This window comes from Acanthopagrus latus, chromosome 19 (genome assembly GCF_904848185.1).
Source record: "Acanthopagrus latus isolate v.2019 chromosome 19, fAcaLat1.1, whole genome shotgun sequence".
NCBI lineage: Eukaryota > Metazoa > Chordata > Actinopteri > Spariformes > Sparidae > Acanthopagrus > Acanthopagrus latus.
In genome coordinates this window covers 15,067,649-15,086,104 of record NC_051057.1, presented here as the reverse complement: position 1 = coordinate 15,086,104, position 18,456 = coordinate 15,067,649, and the positions used below count along the sequence as shown (strand labels likewise).

Below are 18,456 nucleotides of genomic sequence, written 5' to 3'. Positions count from 1 at the left end.
GAGTGCTTTAAAAGGGCGAGGTTGTCCGTTTGTTGATCCAGACTGCGGCTGTAAAGGTCTGAGATCCAATACATTTTATCTAATAAGAAAAATCAATCTCGTGTTCTGTTCCAGTGATTAAAAAAAACACATGAGAGATGGACAACAGGACGAATAAATCATGTGATAATAAGCGGAGGGGTGGGCTGCACAAAGCGAAGCACTGAGAGCCGGACGGTGATCAGAATGGGGAGGGTGCCAAAATTTCATCTGAGAGCAAAGAAAGAAAAGAAATCACCTTTGTGTCAACATCCACATGCAGCCAGAGTGATGAAGCGCAGCAAGCGATAGGGGGGAGGGGAAGGGAGGGTGACTGTGATGGAGCGAGATGAAGAAAAATGAAAGATAATAATACATACACTGGGGATGGGGATGACCTGGACCTGGTCACACTGGAGAAAACAAACAGAGAGGGAGAAAAAGAGAGAGAGAGAGATTTAACGAGAGACCAGGTGGATAAAAACAAGAAAAAGAAGCAGAAGGGCAAAAGAAAAAAGAAATCTTTAGCAAGAGAGAAATCGACAGCGTCAATAATCTCATCACACAAATAGAACAGGGAGGAAAAAGATGGACAGAGAAAGAGAAAGAGAAGAGGGACATATAGTACACACACCGTGATAGAAAGTGAGAACAACCCGCTGAAAAACAAACAGAGCTGCCATAGTAACAAATACAACTGGCCAGAAATCCAGCAACAGTACACTGCTGGGAGGGACCGTGGCGTGGACCCAGCTTCGAAAAAAAAAAAAAAAAAAATCAGCCCCAGCACTATAACAAGGCTTTTTATGGCAAGGTTCGCCAGGTTCACTCCAGATTAACGGGAACCTCGATCGTTGAAGAAAAAAGGGGGTCCGGAGCAGGTCAGCGGCCGACCACATGTTTAGGGGCGTCTGTGACGGGGCCGCGCATTCCTCCCCTGAGCGAGAGACATTTACAGGTAAACAGGAGTGTGAAATGTGAGACGACCCCGCTCCATTTATAGCGTCCCCGTGTACCTGCCCTGGCAGCCGAGCGCCATGTTTGCGGAGGAGCTCGAGGGGGGGGAGGGGGGTTTGGCGCCTTTTTTTCCAGGGGGCCAGAACGTTCGCTTCACACATCCTCACTACACTGGTCAGAGTGTGTGTGTGAGAGAGAGGGGGAGGCGTGGGTGCCAGGCAATCCATCACACCGGACACACACAAGGCCCACTTTATGAGGATTAAAGAAGCAAGTACGAGTGCGTGTGTGAGTGTGCGTGTGCGTGTGTGTGCGTACATGGGTTGCCATGGACTTGTGCAAGCCTGTGCGAGCATGCGCCAGAAAGAGCGTGTGTGTGTGTGTGTGTGTGTCTTTTGAGCCTCTCTCAGCGCGCCCTGTGTGTTATTTCGTGTGTGCGGTTGTGTGCGTAGGCAGCTATCGAAGAATGCAAGATGGGAAGCGGGCCCGTATTTTCAAGCAGTGGATGGTAAACAACCTCTGGGTTCAGCGGGTTTGAAGCAGCTGGAAAAATTTGTGGAGGGGAGCTCGGCGAGGGCTGCGCAGCGCCTCGGCCTCGGCTCTCTGCAGGAAAAGGCAAACCCTAACAAGCCCTCCGCAGCAGAAACCAAACAAATGTTACTCGTTACAGCGTCTCTCGAGTCAAACCGGGATGTTTCTGTCTCGTATTAACTCACTCCCAGCGGGTCATGTGGATGCAAATGGTATGTAATTTGGACTCTGGCCAAGTGTGATGTATGAGAGAAAAAAAAACCAAGCTTCACCTTGGGAGGACTGCCATTCTCCTCTGGCGGCGGGGGCAGAGAAAGTGTCTTGTTGTTGGCAGGTGGCGTCTCCACGTGGTAGTCATTGTAGTTGCGGAAGCAGCAGAAGAAGGGGCTGAAAATGCTCCGGCTCCGGTGCTTCTTTAGACTGCTGTTGGACTGGGAGACTGGAGGAGATAATGAAAGAAAGAAAGAAAAAAAAAACAGGGGTTAGGCTGCTTTGCATATGTCAGCCAGCGGTGGAGGAAGGAGCCTATTGAGATGTTTTACTGAAGGAGCAAAACCACAAGTAGAAGTCCTGCACTGACAATGCTACGGGATGTTGAAATCTTGAAATGTGCTTTTTTTTTTTGCTTCTCGGGTGCGAAAAGTATTTTAAGATGATCAATACCACTCTCATTTTTGTGTTAAAGATGTACAGCTTTGGGGCCCACAGTAGCTCAGCTGGTAGAGCGAGCGTCCCCTGAACAGAGGACTCGTCCTCGCTGCAGCAGCCCAGGGTTCAAGTCTGACCTGTGTCATCCCCCTCTCTCTCTCTCTCTCTCTCTCACCCTGTTTCCTGTCATCTCCTCAGCTGTCCTATCAATAAAGCCATGAATGGCCAAAAAAAAAAAAGAAAAGTACAGCTAGTAGACAGTTAGCTGAGCTCAGACTGGAAACGGGGGATACAGCTAGCTTGGATCCGCCCAATAGTCCAAATTTCAGACAATTTTGTGACAATTGCAGATTTTGTACTGGACAAACCCCAGAGAGAAGCAGCGGAAGACCGGGAAGGTGACTGAAGAGGTTTCCCAGGGAAACTACAGCTCATAGATTGCAAGATCGGAGCCACAAGAAAACTAAACGTTACCAGAGCTACACTATAAGTTAACAGAGACCAGGTGAAAACCAGATCCACAAATCAGCTAAACAAAAAGATATCTGTGCCGAAAAACTATCCCCATTGAGTATTATCCTATGACAAATGATATATAGTATGTATTGTTATCTACTGCTGTGTCTTATACAAGGGTCAGAATCTTGAAATAGATTCTTTGACTCTTTAATAGATACAAATATGATAACTGTCAAATTAGTAGTATCATGAAGTATCATGGAAATTTTCAAGTAACACAAGCATCTTTCAAGTACATGTACCAACAACAAAAACCAGCCTCTGATTTTGACTCAAGCACTGTTTTAGAGCCGTTTTCACAGCGATGTCGCCTGTTGAGAGCTGCTATAATATGTTTAAAAGCCTTTGTGTTCATGTAAAGGATCCTCTGAGAGCCAAAAAAAAAACAAAGGCCGAAGTGATGCTCAGAGCTGCAGACGGACTGTGTCTCGCATGAATCATCCCATTATCGTGACAAAAGTCGCTGAGATGTATGTTGTACAACACAGTGAGGCATCGGTTCATGCGACAGGGAGCACGGGGACTAAAATAGCCACCGTCAGAGTGCCCTGTGGGAGGGTAGTCCACTTAATTAACATCAAGAAAGAAAAGGGAGTGCGAGATAGACGTATTCGTATCATATATTTTCCGTGAGAGAAAGTGGCAGAAAAAGAAGGAAAGTCTGATAATTTCACATTAAGAGGAGCCTCAAAACCACTGTCTACATATAGTAGAGACTATTTTAAACAGCTATCTTAAACCATTTCTATTATTTGACTGTGTTTGACAATAACGAAAACGAGATTCATGTGCTCGACAATACGACTGATCAGTGGCCGAGTGCTGCAGAGCTCCAAGGAGATAACAACATACACATATAGGTCCCCGGTTACATCACTCCGCCTTCACTGTCTCTGAAGCCAGTGGCCTACTTTCACACTGACAAGAGGAGAAACGAGCAGACTCCAGTAGGCCTCGATTAATGCTCCATCGCGGATTATGATTTTTATATTTTCTGTCTGTGAGCGGATAAAAATAGAAATTTGGGGGCAGCACCAGCAACAAAGGCTGAAATCTGACACTGCAATTATCCCGAGGTCCCCCGAAAAGGTAGAAACTGTGCCAGTTTAATTGCTTTAAAGGTAATTTTCAGGCATGGAAAATCCGGAAATCTGCGCAGGACTTTGAAGTGTCCACGGGCTGACTCCGGGAATCATCGTTTTTTTTTTTTGGTGCCTGGGAGCAGCCGTCACACAGTGTCCCTGTTTGCTGCTGTCTTGTTAACGTGTTCATACAGCCGTGTGACACAGGCAGCCCAGTTAGCCATGCATGCTGAGGCTGTTTGCAGCCCGCTCCTGTTGTTTCTGAGAGGCTTCAGATTGATGCCGGGGAACTATCCTCGGGTTTTCGCTCCGACTGGATCTGACAGGCTGCGGGCAGTTCGTCTTCTTTGTTCTCCCCCTCCCGCCTTTGTAGTTCTAATGCTCGCTGCGGATCTTCCCTCTTCCATGGCAGAAGTTCCACCGAGCGGCAGCACTTCGGGTAAACAAACACTAGGCGATATGGTGGGAACGGGAAGGCAACATGCTGTGTTACTATAACCTGCGTGGTGATGGGAGGATATGCTCTGCCCACGTAGACTTGATGCACTCGCTGCTGCTATGAAAGACTGATAACAGTTCTCTGACTAGTATACTTCTCTCTGTCTGCCGACATGCTGAGTGAACCTGGACGTGCACTGTTACTCTACAGATGAGGCATTAATTGTTGAGGCATGATGGGAATTCATCTAATTAGAAACAAAAGAACAACATAACAGCCTGAAAGCATTAACCTCATGTCACCTATTCTTTAGTCTTTATATCGAGGCGACGCTGTTTGTGTTGCTCACAGCTTTGGATGCATAAATGGCACCATTTTCTTTCCTTAAGGCTTATAAGTGTCGCATGTCTTTATTAATGCTTCATAAATAATTTACAAATGCTTTATAGATTAATTATGAGGCTTCATCCTCCTGCAGCGGGAGGAGCTGTGAAAATCTGTCCCTTCAACCATCGACAGGAAATCAATCAGCTATAATTTGGGGGTAAATTAATCGCCAGTCAATCAAGCGAATTCAAGATTTTCTTCCTCTGAAGTAAATATCGGCGGCTTGAAGACTGTTGGTTCGACAAAACAGACAAAACGAACACTGTGAAACCCCTTTTCACAGCGCTTGCATCGGATGTGAAGGGAACACGATCATTTTCCCCCCCGTGTGTGTTGCGTCGTAGGCTGAAGTTAAGGCAGCTGGCTCGTTGACACTTTTCCATCCGTCTCTGTTCAAGCGGCGCACAAACATCGTTCAGTCAGCGCCGAGTTTGAAAAAGAGATTCGAGTAAAAGATATTTCGAGCCACCTTTTCGGAACTACGTACGTGCAACTTTCACCGAGTAGCGAGACATTTCACTCCTTAGTTCCTTCCTTCCACAGAAAAGACGATGTGTCTATTTCAGAATTTGATTGATTTATTAGTAAATGATTAATTAACAGTTGTGACATTAAAAATGTGACTGCAGAAACCTCCAGGAACAATGTAACAAACTTCATTCACTTCACTGGGAGTGGCTGCAAATCTCAGACACATGGAGTCAAAACCGAAGAAGAAAGTGTTGTGATTTTAAATGGTCGGACCCTTGAACACAGTAAGTTTCCAGTTTGTTCCAGGGACCCGGAGGCCTCCCTCCCTCCCTCCCTCCTTCGCTCTCCCCCCCAAAGTTGGCCTCAAACACTTTGATGTCATTCTTCCTCCATTTTGAGGCCTGTCTACATTTTCCCGCCCTGGTCCGCTGCCCCGAACGACCGCCTCCGAGAAAGAAAAAAAAAAGCAGGTGGGAGAGCGCGAGAGAGAAAGAGAGAGAGAGAGAGAGAGAGAGAGAGAGAGAGAGAAAGGAGAGGGAGCTTGGACCGGGGGGACGGGGGGAGAAGGGCGTAGAATGGGTGGGGAGAGTTACTGTGGCGAGACAGCCTATACTTGGGTCTGATTCTTACTCCACCCCCTCCTGCACCACCACCCTACACAAACAGAGCTTTCCTTTCTCCCTTTGACACAAACAACATAGCTGAGAGTTGACTGCTGCCGGAGACCGAGCACCACACACATGCACACACAGATACACATGCACACACACACGGCATATGTTCACATGTTTAGGCAAAGGGCCACGTGTGCTGTGATCAACAAACAGACCGACACAGAAACTTTTGGCTTTCGGTGTCCTTGCTCAGGTATGCGACTGGGAGTCAGCTCGCCCTGCATAGTAACGCCACTTTCGTCATGGCCTGAGAATAACAGCAGAAGGTTAAAGTGCAACGTTGGTCGCCGGGAACGCGGGAGACCTCAAGTGAAGGACCCACAACTGAATAACAAGAGGGTAAAAAAAAAATAAATCAGTCAAACGACACACAAAAGCACCCAGAGAAGGGATACGCCTCAGTTTAATCTAGGTAAAGGGTGGTGCACCCATGTGGTTTTATCTGACAAAAAGCAGGGCGAGACATACAGTATTAGCCTCCCCAGAGCAGGTGCACATTATTTACCCACTGAATACACTGCATTCGATCAGCATATTCCCTTGATGTGAGCGCAGCCTTTAAGGCAGCGCCTGTGTCAACGCTTCTGCCGAACGTTAGGTAACAGATACTGTAGAGGGCTCAGCAGTCAATCAGAGCCCAGCCAGGCTCTCTGTCACATGTTCGGGCGCAACCACTAACAAGGCCGGAAGAGGGAGAAAACGCAGGAAATTCTCAGCATTCCTGACAGGAAGAGATAATCACCCCGTGACCCGCAGCGTGGAATAATGCCAAGCTCTGAGAGGGAATATGATCCCCCGGCTTAGCCTCGATACTTTCGAGGTGGCCTCCTTCGCCCGTAGCTTTAAAAGCACATAAAGTCTGCAAGCAGCCAAAACAAAAACATGCCACATTTTTAAAATATGACCGTAGGTTTATGTTTAGCTGCCGGTTCTCGCTTTACAGGGGATAAAGTCTCAAAGGTTTATGTCAGGACATTCATCACTCCTGAGCCAAATGCTCCCCAGCGGAAAAAAGGCAATTAAAGGTTAATTCAGGTTTATTACAACTTGGGTCTCATTTTTATTCTTTTGGCCGTTATTTCTTTTAGTTATGAACATTGTGCTAACCACGTTAATTGCGGAGATCTGGGAAGATAACAGCACAGCTACAATGAAGTCAGATAAATGGGCAATAAACACAAAATGTTCACACTAGTTTTAAACGCGGCAACGGTTCAGACAGATTAACTAAACCAGAAGTTCCAAACCCCCAGGCCATGAACCTCATAACATTCACGACCAAATCATATGAACTGGCAGAAAAAGCTGATTAATAATCGTATAACTTTACAGGCTATCGTAGGGTGTTTCTGAAGTAAATAACTTGAACTTTGTGCTGCAGTTCTCCTCGTCACTCCCGCCAGGTTGGCTGGTCTGATACCAAATCACCAGTATAAAAATGGTCTGCTGTGCAAAAATGGTGGGAAATTTTTGACCTTAACAACTTTATCTGGTCAGATTTTAATAATGTCTGTATGCACGCACAAATACAGCATTATAAACATTATTCTTCAGTGCATCTCTTGCCCTGTCAAACTGCTTCTCAGCAATGTCTGAGCATTCACAAATTTAAAAAAAGTAACTGACACTTTTCGTACAGCTACTCATTACATACTCATTGAAAAAACTCTTCAGTGTCAAACATTGTTACAACATTATAACGGGTGCAGGGTAGTGGCAAGAATAAATAATTAACATAAGTCAAGCACTGTGTTGTGTTTCAGCTCAAAGCCATAATGTCAATGTTAGCTTAGCCTGGCTAACTGAAAGTAACTGAGCACTCCAGAGAAGTCCCCTCCTCAACCGAAGGCAACCAAATATTGGCAAAGCTAACGGCAACTAGCGAGCAATATGTGTGTAAGACAAGTATGACAACTTTTAAGTTACTGGGAGACATCTTTCTTCTCTTTTAGGAGAGGTTAACTGGTCCAACTGTTCACCAACATCTCCCTCAGCCCTCTGAATGCAAATTTGAATCCTCACCGTCATCCACATGTCAAGTCTTCTGTATTAAACACATGAAGAATAAGAAAATGAGACAATGTTGTTTCACACAAACCCAGCTGACGATAAGGAAGTATTGACCGACAACAGCTAGCGTTAGCATACAACAATGAAAAAATGCAGCTCACGCTTCTCCAAAACTAGAAACAAAACAAAATAGCAGCAATAGCAGCAAGCAATAACAGCTCTCAAACCATATATATATATATATATATATATATATATATATATATATATATATATATATATATATATATATATATATATATATATATATATATATATATATATATATATATATATATATATATATATAAAAATAAATTTATTTTGGTGATTCAAGGAAAGATTTGCTGCTCTACTTTGCTGTTTGGGATGACAGAGTATTTTAAGCATTTAAAGATATTTACAGGATTGATTGAATTATTCGTGAAATGAATCGTCACTCCTACTTAACTGCCCAACACCAATTATGAGTGGCCACAACTGCAAAGTTGTATGAAATTAAAATCATCCTCGTATGTATTAGCAGCGCCTGTGTGACAGACCTTGAGCTCCTCTCCAGCAGCAGTTTCTTGCCCAGCCAGACAGGTAAAGTGTACAGTACCCGGGGGGGCATGAAGGTAAAATGTGAGAACGGCCCATGCAAAGGAGTAGCTTAAATAATTCAGATGGAAAGCAGGCCGGTTTTAAATGGCGCAGTACCAGGTACTTAACATACACTAAAATAAAACAGCCAGGAGCCAGAGGGATTTCCGCACTATCTCTGCTAAACAAAGACACCGTTTAAGTAAAAAACATGACACAGTGAGAACTTGACATCATGGCAATGAGACACCAACGGCCAGAAAATGACATGGTAAAACTCTCACAGCTTCGGGCAGCGGGCATGAGATCACAGATTATTTTTCCTCCTCCTTTCACGGAGAGTTTGAGTGCCGGGCGTTTGCATTAAAAGTTGGACCAGCTGTCTAGGGCTTATATAACACCATGTGAGATAAAATACTTATTCGTCTGCAGCCAGAAAGCAGAACGGGGACTCTAAACGAACACACAGACCGACAGGTTATCCACAGTCAGCCTGCAGCCTGGGATCCATAACACCTTGAGTTGACAACACACAGAGTCAGAGTGAGCACCTGAAGGAGAAACTGTTTTATACACGACTATAACTAAAATCAACAGACAGCAGTGAGAGGGAAGTCCTTGCTGTGCACTGTGTCAGCAATATAACGGTGTGGAAGGAATCCCTGCAGTAACACACTATGTCTCATCCTATTCATTCTAAAGCTAAGACAAGATTTATTAATTCAATTTCGAAATGAGCCAATCTTCTTAAAATGTCTTGTCCTGGTTGATTTACAGTCCAAAACAAAATAAGATGATCAAATTACGGCAACATACAGTCCTCACCGGCTGAACGCTAACGGCAGGTATTGGTGGATATAAATGCCCGTCTGTTGGTCCACCACTGTTGAGTGGTTGGTCATGAACCTGGACCTTCATGTTGCCCTCAGGATGACTTAAAAAAAACACTGGTTCATTAGCTTCATTGCACTCTTTGTTCAGCGCTAATTAGTAAAATTAGCATGCTAAGACGCTAAACTAAGCATGTACTGTAAATATTGACGTTGTGAGCATGTCAGCATATTGGCATTAGCATTTAGCTCAAAACACAGCTTTAAAAGCTCACAGACCTTCAGTTCTAGCTTTAAAATGAATTATTTGGCTAAAAGCCCATGTTAATGTTTGAGGAGATGTCGCCTACTACTGCCAAATTTTCAATTTAAAACTCTATATAAACAACAAGAAGCAGCACATAACGTTATAAGAAGGTAAGTTAAAATGTATTATTGGGTGCACCTAAATTATGCACCGGTGCAGCCGATCTGAAAGGTGAACGGTGAGCCCTGCATTTAAATTCCTACCAAATGTTGTAATGTTTAACAGATGCTTTTGTCAGAAGCGACTTCCGTTGTTTCATTCGCACACATCAGGAGCCAGTTCAGCCATTCGGTGTCTAGCTTGAACTAGCAGCGAGCCCCTTCACACCAACCGTGCTACAGTGAGTCGCTCTATTTTCTGTCCATCACCTCATCGATCAGTCAAGTAATTGTTAAAGCGCGGGGTTTTAAATACAGCGAGTTCTGTCGTCGTTCATCAGAAACAGATTATCGATCGTTTCCACAGAGTCACAGAGAGAGAGAGAGAGAGACAATCCAACCCAAGAGAGGTGATGATAATTACAACAGATCGGCTTCCAAAACAATATTTACACCAAAGAGCATCTGCTTTGTGAAACACTTGAACATGTGTCTGCTTACACACACACACACACACACACACACACACACACACACACACACACACACACAGTAAATCCAAACAGCTGAGTGGAGTTAGGTAGCGTTTGCTGAGCTGAGCCTGACAGTTCAGCCTGTGTGTGTTCCCTGTGTCGAGGCCCTCGGTGGGTTATGTGTGAGGCCATTAAGGCAATAATAGCACAGTATGATAAAATAAACTCCCACTAAGCCTCCTTACTTCCCAGCACGGACAGCTGAGACCAGGGTGAAAATTACTGGCTTGGAGGTACTAGCAGATGCCTTTAGTCACACTGACTGACCCTCAGCTGCCCTTCTGGTTTTTATTTCCCTACTTATCCGGGAGGATTCATATACACATCGTATGCATCCTACGTGACCTTACGTAACTGACATCCTCGCGCTTGGATACGTCAGAGCGCGGCTCGCTGAGATTTATACATAAAATACTTGGTTGGCACCCATGTTGTGCAAGGTACCAATTCTCCACGGTGCTTCAGTGAACCCTGACACAGAGACGTGGGTGGGTCTGCCCCTGCCTTCCTGCCTCAGCTGTATAGCAGCGTGGGCGCTGTGGTGGCGGTGCCAGCCTGCCTGCAGCCCCCCGGGGGACGAGGGCTGCTGCTGTTGCTGCTGCTGCTGCTGCAGCTTCTCCAAATGAAGGAGATGACAAGCGCGGGGGAATTAACCCACTGAGAGCTCAGGGAGAAATAATGAGGGAGATCTGACTATTCTGCCGGAGTTACGCAACCGGCAGCAACACAGCCCACGTTGTTTGGGGCTGCGGCAGTTCATTATTTATATATCTTTTTTTATATCCTCATCCACAACTGCGCGCTCAGTGCCAGAGGCTCAGTGACTGATGGGAAATCCTCCTCGCCTGTCTGTTGGCTGAAAAAAAAAAAAAACACGTTAAAAGAATTAATGTCAGATGAAATTAAAGGCCCGTCTCCAGGCTCGTACACTTGCTGACCCCGGAGATGGTGCCCGTGCAGCTGTAAAATTGATCCGGGAAAGTTGATCCAGTGAGCAGCTAGAGTGGAATTTTAAGGGGAACTCCAGCAATTCGGTATTGATCTTCCGTAAAATTTAGGAACAGCTATAAAAAACAAATAGTCAAAGCGCAAAAAACAAACAAACAAAAAAAAACCCTGGATCTTCCATTATCTTTTCCTTAAAAGGTGCAATGTGTAAAAATTAGCCTCCTGTGGAAGGTCGTTCTTAATAAACAGCATATCATCAGAGTAACTGCCAACTGCTGCTCACTATAGCCTGGTGCTGCTTCTTGCAGCTTTTTTTGGCCGTAACGACTAGCTGCCGTTAGCAAGTTGACTCGCGCTACTCTGTGCTGCAACTCCGCTGCTGGCCCCGCTGTTACATGAGGTAGATGCCTGCAGTCGTTTATAGTGTTCACTGCTGCAAAATGATGGTCGGGGCTGTGGGCAAGTAATGTGATAGGTGTTTGCCTGACCACCCTGGAGGTCATTTTGATGACTTGGGATACAGTAACAATATGATTTAAAGCTCCGGAGATGACAAAAACTGCTGGCGGGGAAAGGACAGGTTTGAGACAGCAGAAGAACTATGGTGTTGGGCCGTAGCAGTGTTCAAAAACAGCACGTAGAGTCCGAACATTTTCACATCTTTCTCTGGATTGAGGATTTATTTCAGTCAATTTTGGTGAGTTTTAGACTGTTGATGTTTTTTTTTTTTTTAAAATGAACTGTGTTCTCAGCTGAAACTACAGGGGACTATACTCTCAGACTGTCACCTATTGAGTTACAAACAAGCCAGTCAGAGCTAGCTGGTTAGCACGATACATAGACGTCTTTGACATACTATCAAAACTGTTCTTTTGTTCATATTGTGTAGATTCATTTGTTGAATGTTTTGAACTATGATTTACATTTTCACATATCTCACCCTCCCTTGTCTGGTAAATAACCATGTCCTTAAAAGAAAATTAACTCAAGGTCTGTCGTCATCAAAGTGACATCAAAAGGACTCCACAGAGCCACAGAGGACATCATAGAGTAATGTGTGAAATTGGTGGAATGACCCTTTAAGTCGTTCTGATGCACGAACGTTAACAAAATGCCTGTTTTTCAGCAAATCAGATTCATTAAAATGCTGCATGCTATGAATGGAAGGGAAGTAAACAAGTAGGTCAGGTATTTGTGTGTATTTGTGTGTGTGTGTGTGTGTGTGTGTCTGTGTGTGTGTTGGTGCGAGCATGTGTGTGCCCTGCTTGTGCACTGCTGCTACACTTCTCCATGCCTCTGCTCTCCGAGAGGCGTTCATCTCTTCATGTCCACACACAGTATGTCCTACTTAGTGTCCCTTGAGAGTCACAGTTAAACAGTATTCACCTTTTACCTCTGGAGAGGCAGAGGCATTCCTCGTGTGTCTCTTGCGGCCTCGTGTATTTGCTTACCCCTATTTAAAAATGCATAAACCTTTTATGCCGCCTCTGTCAAACATCTTGAATCTGGCAGGACACATACTTCAGGAAAGGGTGACAGAAAATCGTTACGGACAAAACATGATCTCCCTTTTAGATAGCCAATTACCGATGATGAATGCCAGCCAGAGGAGGGCAAAATATGCAGAAAGGCCATCGCCTTGTCAGAGCCGGGCCGGGTACCTGCCTGCAGCCCAAGAGACACACAGCTGCTGCGAGCACTTTTCTCCTTCACCTCCACTCTTTCTTCCTTGACCCCTACCTTTCCTCTGACTGTATTGATCTGTTTTGACAACGCGTGTTTGCCTGAGCAGATGCTCGATTCATCCTTGCTCGCGGCGTGTTTGGAGTCCATGCTCAACAGTCCCGTCAGAAAACAGGCTTCAGAGCAGCAGCAACCAGGCTGCTGCTGCTGCTGCTGTGGCCGTGTGGCAGGCGGACCTTTTATTTTTTTCATTTTTTTTGCTCTGAAGGGATTGCGGCTTTTGGAGTATTCATAATGGTCGCCACTCACTCGCAGCCATCGAATGCCGATGTGTCAAGATATACAGGAAAGGCAGAGTGATGTAAGCCCACAACAATGCCACACGTTTGAATCGAAGAGCGACAAGACAGCCGCGCACCAGACGGAACCGGAATGCCAGTCGTTTGTCTTCTGAACTCAATTAGGAGAAGTTTGACGAGCTGGAAGTCGCTGACAGCTGCAGTCAATTAAGGCAAACGTTGAGAATGGACACAAAACCATGCAGCCACTTAGACAAATGGAGTTCTTCTGCTATCTTGCTCTATTTTCTCACTCGAATCAATACAAACTTCATTATCAAAGAGCAATCACAACCGACCGGGCAGAATGTCATTTTTTTTAAATAAAGAATTTACTCAAAAGTCCTTCTGCAATGGTCTCGTCAAAGCCCACGGCGGACATTTTGAAGCAGCGTTCGCTCCAAGACAAGCAACCGCAGCATATGAGCTACACTTGAGACAACATTCAAAATAATAAAACTTTCCCCACAATGCCGTCAAACATATGGTCCAAAGCACACAGACATAAAAGGAGAGCCCAGAAAAAAGAAAAAAAACCAAAACCCAAAACCAGGCTGTGCAGCAGAACCAATGAACCAACGGGCTCGCAAAATATTTCACTGAGGGCAGAGAGATGTCGAGTTTTAATGTAATGAGGTAATCACCTCAATTAAAATGCACATGTACCTAAAGTAACCCAGTGCAGACACAAACCATTACTCTTCTATGAACCCTTGTCAGCTCAAAACACACTGACCGGTCTTCAACACGGGAACGGGAAGAGGAACAGAAACAGGAACATGCCTGCATGTGACTTTGAGGATCTAAATGTACAAACTCAAGCAAGAACACAATGAAACTAACTGCTGCAAATACTATTTTTAAGGATAATGCAGAAGTAAACATTGCACTAGTTTGGGTTTTATTTACTAACTTTACTATTTTCAGAGAGTCACAATGTACGTGGAGTTGACTGATAACAACTACAGCGATGTTTACTGTGGTGCCTCGTTGATGACTTTTCAATAGTTCTGGGTGGCAAGTCCCAAATATTCTTATATTTGGGGGGAATAAGCTGGCTTTGGCAAGTAAATACTTCTGTTTATGATGGGATTTGCTGGCAGGAAGTAAAACCTCAAACACAATCAAACTGTGAACACACAGGATGTCATTTCTGCTGGTCTCAATCAGACAGCAACAACTAGACTCAGTAGAGCGCATAACTCTGCCAAGGCCCAACAGTCTAATATAATTTATAATCATTACTTAGACAAGACTAGATGTTTTTCCCGTGGTAATCATGTACAACTTTTGCACCACTTTTCTCATCAATTATGGCCGGATACGTGTGCAGCCTGGCTTCAGTGGCAAACCAAGCTGTTTTGTCCCAAAACAGGCTTTTCCAGGACGTCAACCTTGCTTCATATAACGCAAGATGAAGAAATGTAACATGAATATTTCTTCCACCACACAATGCTGTTAACTCATCTCAGGCAGATAAAGCTAATCTGGTGCCTTCTGAACAATATGCCCATATGTGCAGTCTGTGAATCTAAGGTATCTATATATACTGGCAGTATATCCACAATATAAGATTTATTAAAAAAAGTAAAAGGATGTTGAAGCTCAGCCTAGGGCTGGTGTGTGACAAAGTTTTTTTTTCTTTCTTTTCCAGCTAAAACTGAATTCTGACTGAAGGTTTAAGTATTCACAGTCAGCCAGCCAGTGTAGGAGTGAAGAAAGAGTCAACCCACACTGTTTTCCCCTGTGGCCTCTCCGAGGACGGATTGCGGTGCGATTGCATCTCCTTCTCTGTGTCTCACAGTCCACAGATCTACAGGCTGCGTCCTAATTAAGGGCCACTTTGCCGATTTTTAACTTGAATTTCTATTGTCAGCGGATCTGAGAATCTGACATAAATCTTCCTAATACATTCAGCGTCAGAGGAGATAACCCTCCTAGGCTCTGGGGGAAAAAAACAACCTGCCAGCTATTATAACACTTAATTAGAAAAATGTATGTATATATAATGTTTGGTCTGGATCAAAGTCCAGAGCTGAGGAATGAAAGAGAAGCAGAAGCTTTCAGAGCTGCTGGGCTATCAGGCTGGATCCCAGATATCCAAACTGTGGGTAGCCATTATTTTGAAGATAGGCAGATTGGCCTTACATAGTCCATCAGGCTCTAATTTAATCATTTTTATTTCTGTATTTAGGCAAAGTGTTTCATATAACACAAAAGCAGGGGAGAGCAGCTAGTGTTCCTCTGTTTTTACACTTCAGTTTAAGCATGGATTAAACAAACTGCTATTACATCACTTAAGTGGAAAAATGTATGTTTTTTATAACAAGCTATGTTGTCAGGATTAAAGTCCACCACTGAGGAAATACAGAGACACAGAGGCTGCTACAGCAGGCTACTGCAAGCTACTCGCTAGCTTCCAGATACCCCAATTGTGCATAATCTGAAGATATTTTGATTCTTCACAATTAATCAACACAAAGATCGACCTGATATGGTAGGCCGAGGTCTCATTTTGTCATTTTTAGCCAAATATGTTTTATTTAAACAAAGATATATGTGTATTTGGGTGAAGTGTGTCGAAGCAGAAGGTTAGCTTAGTTTAGCATAAACACCAAGTAAGGGGAAGAGTTGGCTGTTATATAAAGCTCTGTTAGCTGTTATATAAACCTGAGTTTCTGTACAGTTTAAACAAACAGGATATAACATGTTATTAAGTGAGCTTCAGAGATGGTCAATAGACTTTTTACACCCTTTGCCAGAGCCAAGCTAGCTTTCAAGCTGCTTCAAGGCCAAGCTAAACAGACCGGCAACTATTTTGACAAACATTAGCAGTCTGAGAAAGAAATTGTAAACATTATCCAATACCAGCTTCTAAAATATGAATTGTATTTACATTTCTTTGCTTCCTTATGAGAGTAAACTGAAATGAACTAAACAAGACATCTGAGGTTGTCATGTTGGGCTTTGGGAAAGGGTTTGTTTGTTTGTTTGTTTTTTTTTTTTTTTTACCATTTTCTATACCAAACATTCATTAGATAGAAAACAATCACCGATTGAATCAATAATAATAATAATAATAATAATAATAATAATAATAATAATAATAATAATAATTGATATATGCAGCCTGAGAGCTAACATGAACATGAGCTAATGGGAGACCGACACCTGGGGAGCTGCTTTTGAGTTGTTTATGAGCTCATACGGAAAATCAAACTCGGTGCTGCAGAGTCCTTTGTGGTTACTTTCAAGGCAACAATACAAAGTTACCGCTACAATATATCTGTTTGCTACTTGCAGCTGTAAAAACATTACATTTTGTCTTGTTGTGCTAATTCATGAAATAGACATAAAAATTAATACAATCCCCCGACTTCCACTTCCACACACTGAGACAAGCCACCGATCCTGCACATACAGTTAACAAGCTTATCAGTCAAGGAGCTTAGGCTTGGAAGAAAAAAAAAACATTCAACTCTTCCCAATCAGCTGCCCAGTATGGTACTGGACTAAACTAATGAAGATGTGTCTGACATCCCCAAACTTCCCTGGAGGTGTAGATAATCAGCTTTCTCTAAGCAGCATTGGCTGAGAAAGGCTCATAAATCTGCGCCTCCGAGCGAGCCCGGCTTTTTCTCTCAGTCAAAATGGTGCACTGAATATTGACGCACGGAGCTGTCATGATGCTCAGGAGAGGTCGGAAGCCTTCAGAACAACAGACTGCATCCTCAAAATACAATCTGAGAAATCTGCGCCACCTATGAACCAGGTAAAAAGCTTGTAACCGTCCTCGAACCCAGCGCTCGTCAGTCTGGTCATGACAGCAAAGCGCTGCACACAGCAGAGTGGCAGTTTGGTGCCAGCGAGTCCGGGGCAGCCAAAACTCACAGTAGCTCCCCCTCGCCAACTGTGCTTGCTGCACATACCCCTGCAGGTGTGGTCCACACATCATAAACACTTTATTAATGTACAGCAGAGCGTTCCAGGAATAACCTCAAAAGCCAAGTGTGCATGAAATCACAGGCTTTTCTCCAGATTTTTCATATATAATTACAGCGCCAGTATTCTCTTCTCATGTTCTTCCTGGCAACGCAAAGATTTACTAACCAACGGGCCGCAGAGAGGAATCGTGACATTTTAACGTGGCATTAGTACACATAAATCCCAACATCTGCTGCCGCTCTTCCGCCCATGCTTCCACTGGGATTATACGTCCTATCACGGTCAGAAACATTCCCGTGTACAGACAGAGTACCTTGACCACAGAGGTTGAAGGATAAGAGGCTCTGTTTAGTGTCTTGCGCAGCCATTGGCATAATGAGACAGGAGAAATGACATTATGTCTCTTTCGGAGAGTGCCTATTACTCAGCCTCAGCCAGGAAAACCACACATCAAAAAATATTATAATTTGTGTTTGTTGTTCATCTCCAGTAAACGATTTTTAAACAAGCAAACATTTTTTTTCCCAAGGACTCCGGGGGTAAATTATACAGTGATTAATCAGTATGAAAGAAGCAACACTGACAGACACACATCTTACTGAAGAAGGAATAAAGGCACAAGTAAAATAAAAAACAAAGGATGAAATAAACAGGGAAAATACAGAATTAAACCAAAACTTATGCTTTAATGTCTTCCTAACAGTAATGAGAATGGGTGATCTAGTGAAGAGAACAATGTTTTTTCTTTGTTTTGTTTTTTGCTGATATTGGTGGTGGAGACCAAAAACAGAGCTTAAAGAGAGCGAATGACGGCTTTGGAGTTTGTCTGGAGATTTGCAGTACATCAGAATATCACCATCTACTTAAAGTTGTTCCAGAGAATGCTGTGAAGCTCCAGAAAGGTTCTGTGCATCCAACTTTTCAGTAGATAATGGCTTGATTTTCATTTTCGTGAACTTTTCCTTCAGTGTCTTCCGTAATGAAGATGAGTGATCTAGTGAAGAGCAAAGAAACGTCTCTTTGTACTTTCAGCAATATGTTACTGTCCGAATGTTGCTGGGAAAACGTACAAATGAACCTCAATATCAGTGCATATACGGCAACACCAACTGTGGTTTTAACAGTTTGTATGTGAGGTATTTTGAAATTAATTTGGTGTCAACAAGGAACTCAAGCCACTAAACCTCTAATCTGTTTCTCCTGATGACAGTTGAAAGTGTGACAGAGTGTGAAAAGCAGAACAGAAAGGTTTCCAAGCGACAAAGACTACTAATATTATAATCTCTGTTACACTCAACACTTGTTAAATGGCCCTGAGTGTCTGTCGTCATTCACACTGCAGCGGTGAGGAGCTAAACTCAGATTTGACCTAATCTGATTAAGGTAAACAGCTCGTCCATTGATACCTGTCGGACTG

At 43.7% G+C, this 18,456-nt stretch overlaps 1 protein-coding gene across 2 annotated transcripts in view; it reads right to left on the bottom strand.

The window, feature by feature from the left end:
* ctdspla (CTD (carboxy-terminal domain, RNA polymerase II, polypeptide A) small phosphatase-like a) overlaps window positions 1-18,456 on the bottom strand; it is a 34,813-nt gene that overhangs the window by 12,634 nt on the left and 3,723 nt on the right. Inside the window, exons 2-3 of one of the 2 annotated variants that reach the window (XM_037079734.1) lie at window positions 1,779-1,945; window positions 399-431 (exon numbers count right to left, since the gene is read on the bottom strand). In XM_037079734.1, the coding sequence (XP_036935629.1) occupies window positions 399-431; window positions 1,779-1,945 (200 nt within the window). The remainder of the gene's footprint in view (window positions 1-398; window positions 432-1,778; window positions 1,946-18,456) is intronic. The other variant, XM_037079735.1, reaches the window with a different exon arrangement.